Source organism: Lethenteron reissneri, chromosome 53 (genome assembly GCF_015708825.2).
Source record: "Lethenteron reissneri isolate LAM-NWPU_2019-01 chromosome 53, ASM1570882v1, whole genome shotgun sequence".
Lineage (NCBI taxonomy): Eukaryota > Metazoa > Chordata > Hyperoartia > Petromyzontiformes > Petromyzontidae > Lethenteron > Lethenteron reissneri.
Window position 1 is genome coordinate 8,490,269 of NC_083831.1, and position 11,405 is coordinate 8,501,673.

The following is an 11,405-nucleotide window of genomic DNA, read 5'->3' on the forward strand; positions in this document are numbered from 1 at the left end:
TTGGATAATGGGCATTATTACTGTATTCTTTGGATTATAAGATGCTCTGTAAAGGAAAGAAGCACCCCAAATTTGTTCCCGGTGTCAATTAAATTATTCAAATCTGGTCCAACGGATTACAATATAAGGGTGGAAAGTGGGTAGTCATCAGGAGAATATGGTATTAGCCCGAGATATAAATAGGATGCTGCCGTGCTGTAAATGGGAAGTAACATCCAAAGTTCAATCCAGAGGTCAAGAATTGGAATCAATCTCCCAGAGTAACCATTGAAACAATGGTGCAGGTCTATTCAATCCACCGCGCTTCTGTGCACCCACTATGAACGGGCATGAAGTCGATGACAAGGCAGGTCGTGTGTGGTGGGGTTAAAAGACCGGTCGGAGTTGAGCCATCGTGTGCGCTACCGTCGTGGTCCAAATTTGAAAAAGTACACGGCAAAGTCACTCAGTTTTGGCTGTACATCGCAATCATTCATTTATTAAAGTTTTTAAGCCAGCTAGTCAGGATTTGGCAAAAAACCCTAGCCCACTTTTCACCCAGGCAACTGGAGAGCACGCACGTAATGTTACTAACCTTAGATTAAAACATTTAAGAATCGCAATTAAGAGACAAACAACATACTACGTTAAAATGAATCGACTAAATTACATCTCATTAAGGGTCATCCAATCATCGCCCCCTTGTGCAAAAAAGAGACTCGCTGGACCCTCTTGAAAGAATCGAATGTTTATTTATCCAGCAGAAATCCGATGAGCTATGAAGCTCTTTTTCACAAATGTCCAGCAGGGGTGGGGCAGAGTTACAATACAAACATCTATTGGGGGGTAATGTAGGAAATGCAAGCAAATTACCAAAAATACATAATATAGATCAAGCATATATTGTAAGTATAAATTGCAAAAGTACAGTATTTAAATTCCTGATATTTTCAACGATAACTGCAAATAAATAACGCGATCTAACCCAAAAACGTTTATTATGAATGATATTGGTCGCGAAGGCCGACTTGTTAAAAAGATAACTGCAAACTTGGGCAAGGCAGAAAAACATCAACAGTCCCAGACCACAACAAAAACAGTGCGCATTACAATTTAACTATCGATACACGGGTATCAAAGCTACAAATCGCATTTGCAAACGTGGTTGCATCCTGCAATGTGTTAGTATCCAGCGTAAAGAGTCATGGGACTCAATTAGCTTATCCGAGGTAAACAAGCAAAGTAAAAAACTAAATCGATCTCCTAGATCAGAATCAGAATATGTATCTATACTGGAGGAATCCGATGAGCGATAAATATTTTTTCACAGATGTCCAGTATGGGCAGGTCAGAACGTTACAACAACAAACAATACAAAACAAATCAAGATAGGAGTTCAACGTATAGCAAAGGTAAACAAATAACGATTTAAAGCTTTCGTGACTGCAGGGATTCATGTTCTTGGTTCTATCGGTAAAGTCACGTAGAAGGAAAATAATAAAATAATAAAATAAAACATTAAATAATTCTCACGACGTTTCGGCCACAACGCAAGCAGCCGCTGCCTTCTCAACAGCCCTGTTCTCCACCTGAAGACGGCTGCTTGCGTTGTGGCCGAAACGTCGTGAGAATTATTTAATGTTTTATTTTCATTATTTTATTATTTTCCTTCTACGTGACTTTACCGAAAGAACCAAGAAGGTAAACAAATAACTTTTAAACATATACTAATAAAACTAAATTATTGTTAATCCTACCAGCTAAAGCCCAGAGCTATTATATTATTTTTCAGAAGCGACCAGGCCACAAATGATAGCTCAACGAAGTGGCTTATCTTGTCGACATTTATAGCAGCAAAGTAATCTACTATATTCTGATAAATCCCACCATAACACATTAATTGGTATTCTTGGTTCTTTCGGTAAAGTCACGTAGAAGGGAAATAATAAAATAATATTAATACAAAACTATATTTATATTTTATTATTTCCCTTCTACGTGACTTTACCGAAAGAACCAAGAATATGAATCCCTGCAGTCACGAAAGCTTTAAATCAAAACATTAATTGGTGTAACGCTTGGCCAGAACGAGCTCCACATGTCCTCACCCAGCAGGTTCACTTCCTCCTCGTCGATGACGTGGGGGGGGGTTCGGGGTAGGGGGTTGGGAAAGGGGGAGGAGGGGGGGGAGGGGGTTGGGGGATAGGGGGAGGGGAGATGGGGACGGGGGGTTGGGGAAGAAGGGGATAGGGGGAGATGAGCTGTGGGGGGATAGGGGGAGGGAAATATGGGAGGGGGGAGCGGTGGAGGAATAGGGGGAGATAGGGGGAGACTGGGGGATAGGGGGAGGAGCATGTGCGATAGGGGGAGGGGCATGCAGGGATAGGGGGAGGGGCGTGTGGGGATAGGGGGAGGAGCATGTGCGATAGGGGGAGGGGCATGCAGGGATAGGGGGAGGGGCGTGTGGGGATAGGGGGAGCCTGTGCGATAGGGGGGAGGGGCCGATGATAGGGGGAGGGGCGTGTAGGGATAGGGGGAGGGGCGTGCAGGGATAGGGGGAGGGGGGAGATAGGGGGAGGGGCGTGTAGGGATAGGGGGAGGGGCGTGCAGGGATAGGGGGAGGGCGTGTAGGGATAGGGGGAGGGGCGTGCAGGGATAGGGGGAGGGGCGTGCAGGGATAGGGGGAGGGGCGTGCAGGGATAGGGGGAGGGGGAGATAGGGGGAGGGGCGTGTAGGGATAGGGGGAGGGGCGTGCAGGGATAGGGGGAGGGGCGTGTAGGGATAGGGGGAGGGGCGTGCAGGGATAGGGGGAGGGGCGTGCAGGGATAGGGGGAGGGGGGAGATAGGGGGAGGGGCGTGTAGGGATAGGGGGAGGGGCGTGCAGGGATAAAGGGAGGGGCGTGCAGGGATAGGGGGAGGGGGGAGATAGGGGGAGGGGCGTGTAGGGATAGGGGGAGGGGCGTGCAGGGATAGGGGGAGGGGCGTGCAGGGATAGGGGGAGGGGGGAGATAGGGGGAGGGGCGTGCAGGGATAGGGGGAGGGGGGAGATAGGGGGAGGGGCGTGTAGGGATAGGGGGAGGGGCGTGCAGGGATAGGGGGAGGGGGGAGATAGGGGGAGGGGCGTGCAGGGATAGGGGGAGGGGCGTGCAGGGATAGGGGGAGGGGGGAGATAGGGGGAGGGGCGTGCAGGGATAGGGGGAGGGGGGGTGCGTGGTGACGTCACGCGGGGCCTGCACTGTGCCGCGTCTGCCTCGCCATTACAACCACAAACAATCGGCGCGGCCGCGCGTCACACAAATCGCGGCATCGCTGCCGCCCGCGCGGATCCACGATTCGGCCAAAGCGGACAACGGTAACAACAGCAGCAGCACCATCACTCGTAACAACAACAACTATCATACGAACAGGCGCGCGGCGTCGGTGGCTGGCGTCATGTACCCGGGCTGGAGCCAGGCCTCAGGCCTACACGGGTCGGGCCTGCCCGCCACGGGTCCCGGCTCCTACTCGGCCTCGGGGCTCGGTGGCATGGCCTACAACAACGCCGGCCTCTCCTCCTCCTCCTCCTCGGCGGCTGCTGCTGCTTCTTCGTCGTCATCGTCGTCTTCGTCGGTCAATTCTGCTGCGCCTGCCTCCTCGTCGTCGACGGGATTCCAAAGCCTGCAGCAGCAACACATGCAGCAGATGCAGCGTCTGCAGCAGATGCACCATCAGCAGATGCAGTCTTTCAATTCGTCGTCGTCGTTGTCATCGTCCCTGTCGGGGACGACGACGACGACCAGCGTCGCCTCGACTGTTGCCTCGCCCGCCGGCTCATTCACGTCCGTGACGTCGTCTGCGAACACGGCCACCTCGTCCATGGCTCCGATCTCGTCGATAGCCTCCTCCTCCTCCACCTCGTCCTCCTCCTCAGCTTCATCCACAAAGCCCTCGTCCTCCACCTCATGCGTCACCCCGGCATTGCCCCCGGGTCCTCCGCCTCCCCTGCCCCCGTCAGGGCCACCCTCAGGCTACGGCTACAACCCCTACTCGGTGGGTGGCGGTGGTGGTGGTGGACCCGCCACCACCACCACGATGCCCCCCTACCACTACTCGGGACACTACGGAGGCCTGTCTCACTACCCCCCTCCAACGCAACCCCCCCAGCCGTACTCCATGGCTGTCTCTTCAACCTCCACCTCGGTGCCTACCTCCACGGCGACCGCGATGCCACTACCCCCCTCCGCCCTCTCATCGGGGATGGAACCTCATCATCAACAACAACACCAGCCCCAGCCGCCACCACCGCCCCTGCCACCGTCAGATGAGCCCCTGCCGCCTCCACCTCCCGATGATGGCGCTGATGAGGTTTGTCACTTTTTGGGGGGCTGTGATTTTCCTTTGTTGTTGTTGTGTGGTTTCGCGTATTTCGCTTGGCACCGACGGCCCATTCGCTGAGCTGCAGTCTTTTTAATTCGCCGCAAGCCGAGGGCTTTTGCCCTCTCGACTTTTTAGTGCCACACACAACGCACGCGCGCAATTCCTGAACTGAAAGTGGTCATCGGCGGTGGTGTAAATGAATGTAAGCAAGATGAAAAGGAGGAAGTAAAAGCGTCTGTCAAAGCACCGGCACAGGTAGAGATGCGCCACGGTGACCTACCGCGTGAGCCCATTAATTTGCAATTCTCTTGCGAGGGCAATCTTGAGACGGAACGCAAAGAGGTCCCCTCGCATTACCAGTGCGACACAAAAAAACACACTACCAATTGGAGAAAACCAAAATGTAGAATACTAACAAGGATGAAGCTGATATACACTTGGTCTGTCTGTATACTGGCGGTGATGACACAACGCCTATTTAATCCAGAACTGTAGAGGTTAGGGAGGGTTAGTGGATCGCAAAAATGTTGCCGAAGTCCCTTTCCGTGGGGCGTCGAGGCGTCGTACCGTGGCTTGCCAGGAGAAGGCGGTACAGGAAAATGCAGACTTTCGTTAACCTCTTGTCCCCTTGTGTATGTGTGTTGCCCCCTCGTATTTCTCGGCGTTCCCCATGTTTCCCCATTTGTATAAACACTCGTCGGCAGAAAACGATCTTCATCTAGAGAGGACTCACTGCCTCGGCGATTGTCAGATGAAATCTTGGATGATGTTATTTAAAACTGAACATTATTATACTTTTGTCTCATTGTCCTTCTGCTGCTGAAATGAGTGTGTCCACGATATTGACTCGTTTGAGTTGTCTAAAACGAGGCTGTGTGCTTAATGCCATCACACAGTGTGTCGATGGAACGTGACATGCAAGGCATGATGGGAGGACATGCTTTGCTGTAAAGAATTCACCTTTTGCTTGTACAGTATTTCCCTTATTTGTTTCCAGCCTTTGCTTAAATATTTAATTCCGTCCGATGAGTCTCTTATCATTCACAGACAGTATATGTGTTTGCACACTGATGGTTTTTTTTATTTGCAGACGGCCGTGGCCAATGTGGGTGACCCTGAGGAGGCTGCCCGGTTGCGACAGCTTCAGCAAGCAGCTGCCCAGTGGCAACAGCGCAAGCAGTGGCAAGAGCAGCAGCAGCATCAACAACACCAGCAGCAGCAGCATCAACACCAGCAACAGCAGCACCAACCGCATCAGCAGCAGCACCAGCCGCATCAACAGCAGCACCAGCAGCAGCAGCAACAACAGCAACAGCAGCAACAACAGCAGCATCAGCAAATGCAACAGGGATACATGCAGAGCCAAGTGGTAAGAAGAGCTCCAGTCATTCTGTGACCACTTCATCGCTGCTACTTACCCTTCCGCGCTTTAGATATTGTGACGTTGGCACCAATGTGTAGTCGGTACTCATGCAACCGCCCCAGCGATTTGGTGTTGACATTGGAATTCAATTTCTGTTGCATTTTCCCCTCGTTTTTTCCTTGTTCATCTCATTTAGTATAATTGTGTTTGTACCATTAGCCTAATTGTAACATTAGCATATCATTTGCACGTACAACGCAAACGTGTGGCCCTGCAATTGCTTGCTCATGCCAGTGCTGGCAGAAAGAATCGCCACTCAAGCAAACTCTGGAGGGTATTTGGTCTACTCTTCCCCACGTTGACCAGACGTGTTAAAAGAGTTGGCCACACTCACACTTTGCCCCCCCCCACCACCACACGCGACCTGCTGATCGACTAATTGTGTCTTTGAACCCATGTATGTAGAATTTAAGAAACTTGCACGAAAGTTTCAACGGACCTTGCCAGTAAATGGAATCGAACCGGCCCCCCTCTTGTTTTGCAAATCCAATGTGTGCCAGCCATTACTGCACGGCAGTTCAGTTGGCATGTATTTTGCACACATGGTTTTTAGCAGTCTCAATTATTGCAATTGTAATTCGACACGTGTATCGTGAGTGTAAGAATCTCCAGATTTAATTTTTAACTGGTGCATTTTTACACGCCTAGGCCACATGAAAACACTAAACTTGAGCGATTTTGCGCTGGATTTAATGTAGCATCTGCATCTGGTATGTATGCAGCCCTTTGTCCATTCACTGCTGGTTGAGGGCTTCCACACACTGTTGCAGGTTACACTGTTGTTCATACTTCATCACGCTCTTAATGCAGGTTGGTGAAGGCGGCATAGAGTGTTATTCTATACAGCGGACGCAGCAGAGTAGGAGAGTTGCATTGTTGTATAGAGATTAATTATTAATAGATGAGAGAATAGGCAGTGTTGCCAAGATAACTATTCATTATGTTGCGTACAATGTCGCCAAGAGCTGTGGGCACCTACTCAAGTGTTCATGTGTGCGTTTTTTAGTCAGTTTTTTTACATCGTCAAATCATTACATTAAAAATCCCACAACATCGATTAATTATTGACTAGCCAACCACCAAACCGTGCACTATGTCCTGTGTGGTCTGGTCAAGCAAGTTCTGTGACTGACATAGCATTGTGAGGCTTTTATCCAGCAGTGGACTAACAAAAAGGGGTATTCAAAAAATCACAAATGTACGTAATGGATTGTCACGTAAGCAATCAATTTTAAATCCGCCATACGGTTTGAACGTTTGCACGTTTGCACGTGCCAATTGGGTCGGTTATTTCTCAAGACAATCAATTATCGATTTGGTGAACAATGATCTATAATCTGTTATCAACCTGAGATCGGTTGATACTGAGTTGTCTACAGCAGGCTACTCAAGCAACACACGGTATCCTCCGAAAACAATTAAATAATTTGGATTCGCCGTACAAATCCACATTTGTCGTGGGGCAACTCAGAATGGCGGCCTTTTTGCTGCCCAGTTATCTGATCTGACAATTCAGTGGCTTATGGATGATTGTATCCCGGTTAGTTGTTTTTGGTGCAAATAGTTAATTTTCATGAAAAAATATTTTGCGTCACATTTTCTAATTCTCTGTCCCCACTAATTCAGGTGACACCGGCGGAGACGCAGCCAGCGCCAGCCGAGAAGAGCGGAGAACAGACAGAGACGCTGGCGGATATTGAGTGGCAACAAGCTCAGTTCGACACGCTTTATGCGCAGTGGAAGACGCAGTTCAACGAGTGGCAGGAGCAATATAAGAACCATCCGGACCACGAGCAGTTTGTGCAGTACGAGCAGCACTGGAAGCAGTGGCAGCAGCAAATGCAGGCGGTGGGCGCAAACCTGCAGCAGCGAAAGGAGCAGCTTACGAAGTCCACCGTTGCGCCTCCGCCCATACCCACGCAGCCCGAGCCGGCGCTGCCATCCGACCCTACCGCTAACCTTGCCACCAACCTTGCCGCCGCCACTGACGCCGTCGCTTCCGCTAAACATTCCGCCGGGACCTCCATCGACGCTGCCACCGGGCCCACCACCAGGCCCACCACCAACGCTACCGCCTGCGTATCCCCCTACGTACCCACCGACATTTCCTCCGGTTTATCCGCCAAATTACTCTCCGCTATACCCCCAGACGATGCCGCCAATGTTGCCTCCAGCTCTCCCATCGACACTCACGCCGCCCGTGAGCTCCTCGCAGGAGGTCGGCAAGGCAGCGAGCGACACAGCGGCAACCAGTGTCACGGCGGTGGCGGCATCGGAAGGAGAGGGATTCGCAGGACCTGTTCCCGGAGCTGCGAGGCCCTCACTGCTATCCCCTCCTCCACACTTCGCTGGGTCCAACATGCCCAGGTACCCAGTGTCTCTTTTCCCCATTGCGCAACAGATGCTGGGCTGGCGCTGTGCAGAGCCAGTCTAGCGTGGACCGGCAGGCACCCCAGATTGTTATTTCTACTGCGGTAGCAGAGACGCTCCGCTAACAGTCTCGCTCGATGAATTGGTCAAGGCGCGTGTAAACGTTGTGCTGACGCCGTGGCTTCACAGTGTACCAACTGACGTCATGTGTTTTGTCTCTCTCTCAAATTTAGTTCTACCTGATGACGACTGCTTATTTTCTTTTTACGTGACTTCACCGATGATGTCTTATTAGTTTTTTTTCTCTAATCAATTTGTTACACTTTCTGTACTTCTTTACGCCCTGTTCAGTTTTGTTCCCTTTTCTTTGTCAGCATTTATTCTTGTGTTTAAGTCATAGCAGGCAATATGCACTGTACATGCATGTCGTATGTAATGGGTTCACCATAGCCCTGCAACCAAGCAAGGGTAGCCACTCCATGAACCACGATGCTTAAAAATAAATCGATTATTCAATGAAGTCGCCATCGAGACAATGACACCTAGCAGTCAAAAAATAAGCTAAATGTCTCTTAAGAAACAAATGCCCTTCCTGTGCACGCCGGCATGAGAATTTCTACTGAGTTTATGTTGTGTGTTTTTCAGACTCGGTGGACCTATGCGGTATCCTCCCCTCTATGGAAATCAAATGCCATCTGGCGGCAGGCCTCCTCAGGGCTCCTTCCAATCATCCGGCCCTCAAACAGAGACGGGCAGCTCTTACCCAGGTTCTTCTCAGCGATTCAACGACCCCTCCCCGGAACGGTCGGGCGCGACTGCCGTACCTCTGCCGGGATCGCAATATTCTAGGTCCGGCCTCCCGGACGGACCCAGAGGACAGGAGGGTACCACGGACGTCGAGAGGTCATCGGCGCCGACGACGGAAAGTTTCGGGTCATTCAGCGGCTCCAGTTCTCAGTTCGACTCCACTGACACCCAGGATGTGGACGCTCGCGATAAGGGCGGTCATGGTGAAGCATCGTCAAGCCGAGGAGGAATTTCTCGATTTGAAGGCTCTCATCTCCAAGGGGCCCACAATCAGGGCCCGAACAGTCAGAGCGAAGGACCCAATATGCAGGGACTCCGTCCGAACGACCAAAGCAGTCAGTACGGCGGTCCACGGTTTCCAGGGCCTCGCTTCTCGGGCCCCAACGCTCGATTTGTGGGACCTCATGGCCCAGGTTCACGTTTTCAGGGCCCTGGTGGCAACCGATTTGATTGGCCCGGATCTCAGGGCACACTTGCGCACGGCGGAAGTAGCAAATTTGAAGAATTGCACACGAAGGGCCCTGGCGGCGGGAAGTTTGAAGAGCCACGTGTTCAACGCAATCGCTTTGAGGTCTCCGACGGCGAGTTTGAAGAATCGCGCACACAGGGAAAGGACGGTCAGTTTGAGGGATCACTGGCACAGAGCCGCCAAGCCTCGGATGTTGAGAACAAATTTGAAGGTGCTCGCCCCACCCATGGCACCGGCAGTCAGAGTGAAGGTGCGTGCATGCCAGGACCTAATCAGCACAGCGCCAACAGTCCGTTTGGAGGATCCCATTTCTCAGGGCCACGCTTTCAGGGCCCCAACGCTTCATTTGAAGGTCCGCGTCCACCAGGCTCCAATTTTCGAGGACAGGGTCCTGACGGTCAGTTTAACGAGCAGCGTGGTCCGGGTTCTCAAAATTGGGGCCCCGGCAACGAGTTCAAGGGACCGCATTTCCAAGGCTCGAACAAGTGGGGTCCTGGCAGTCGGGGTGAAGGTCTCCTTGGCGAGGGCCCGCATTCTAATGTCCCAAGCAATCAGTTTGGGGGACCACGTTTTCCAGGGCCTCGATTCCAGGGCCCTACCAGTCGATTTGAAGGGCCTCGTGCCCCTGGCTCTCGATTTCAGGGCCCCAACAACAGCAGATTCGATTGGCCTGGCTCTTGGGGCCAGGTTAACGAATTTGAGCAGTCTCAAAGTCAGGGTCCTGACAACAAATTTGAAGGATCCCATGCACATATCTCACCGTACCAGAGTTCCAGTAATAAGTCTGAATGGCCACAAGCCCATGGTCCTTTCACTCAGGATGATAAGGGTGAAATAAAGGAACCAAATGCCCCAGGGCCTCACACTCAGGGAGCCAACATTCAGAATGAAAGTCCTCACTCCCAGAGTACTCCTCGCGGTCCCTTTGGTCAGTTTGGTGGGCCTCGCTTCCAGGGTCCCCGTTTCCAGGGCCCTAGCAGTCAGTATGTAGGACCTAACAATCAAACCGAAAGACTACAGGCCCAGGGTCCCCAATCCCAAAGTCCTGGTAATCGGCTTGAAGGACCTCATGCTCAAACACCTCAGCATAAAGATCTCAACAGCCAGACAAATGTGTCCTATAGCCAGGGTTCTTACTCTCAGGGTCCTAAAAGCCAATCTGAAGGTCCTCGGCCTCAAGGTCCCACCAGTCAGTTTCAGGGCCAGCACCCCATGGGCCCTCGTCCTCAAGGCCCAGTCAGTCAGTCTGGAGGTCCTCGTCCCACAGGTCCCGGTTCTCAAGATCCCACCAATCAATCTGTAGGTCCCCGTCCTCAAGGTCCCATCGGTCAATCAGGAGGGCCTCGTCCCACAGGTCCCGGTTCTCAAGTTCCGACCAATCAATCTGCAGGTCTCCGTCCTCAAGGTTCCATCGGTCAATCAGGAGGGCCTCGTCCCACAGGTCCTGGTTCTCAAGTTCCCACCAATCAATCTGTAGGTCTCCGTCCTCAAGGTTCGATCGGTCAATCAGGAGGGCCTCGTCCCACAGGTCCCGGTTCTCAAGTTCCGACCAATCAATCTGCAGGTCTCCGTCCTCAAGGTTCCATCGGTCAATCAGGAGGGCCTCGTCCCACAGGTCCCGGTTCTCAAGTTCCCACCAATCAATCTGTCGGTTCCACGTCCTCAAGGTCCCACCGGTCAATCAGGAGGGCCTCGTCCCACAGGTCCCGGTTCTCAAGTTCCCACCAATCAATCTGTCGGTCCACGTCCTCAAGGTCCCACCGGTCAATCAGGAGGTCCTCGTCCTACATGTCCTGGTTCTCAAGGTCCCACCAGTCAATCAGGAGGTCCTCGTCCTACAGGTCTTGGTTCTCGAGGTCCCACCAGTCAATCTGTAGGTCCACGTCCTCAAGGTCCCACCGGTCAATCAGGAGGTCCTCGTCCTCCAGGTCCTGGTTCTCAAAGTCCCACCAGTCAGTCTGTCGGACCCTGTCCTCAAGGGCCCACTGGTCAATCAGGAGG

General features: G+C 52.1%; 1 protein-coding gene across 1 annotated transcript; it reads left to right on the plus strand.

Moving 5' to 3' along the window:
- Positions 1–3,180: 3,180 nt before the first annotated feature.
- LOC133356229 (YLP motif-containing protein 1-like) lies at positions 3,181–9,145 on the plus strand. The gene is made up of 4 exons (XM_061573610.1): positions 3,181–4,323; positions 5,426–5,704; positions 7,385–8,125; positions 8,774–9,145. Exons 1-4 carry the CDS (start codon positions 3,412–3,414, stop codon positions 8,975–8,977), a joined length of 2,136 nt encoding a protein of 711 aa, XP_061429594.1. The 5' UTR covers positions 3,181–3,411; the 3' UTR covers positions 8,978–9,145.
- The last annotated feature ends 2,260 nt before the right edge of the window (positions 9,146–11,405 follow it).

Bases quoted from the DNA above. Each gene is read 5' to 3' on its own strand.
- LOC133356229 (XM_061573610.1), top strand. From the start codon at position 3,412: ATGTACCCGGGCTGGAGCCAGGCCTCAGGCCTACACGGGTCGGGCCTG. The intron at 4,324-5,425 runs GTTTGTCACTTT...TTTTATTTGCAG, and splicing joins CCGATGATGGCGCTGATGAG to ACGGCCGTGGCCAATGTGGG. The intron at 8,126-8,773 runs GTACCCAGTGTC...TGTGTTTTTCAG, and splicing joins GCTGGGTCCAACATGCCCAG to ACTCGGTGGACCTATGCGGT.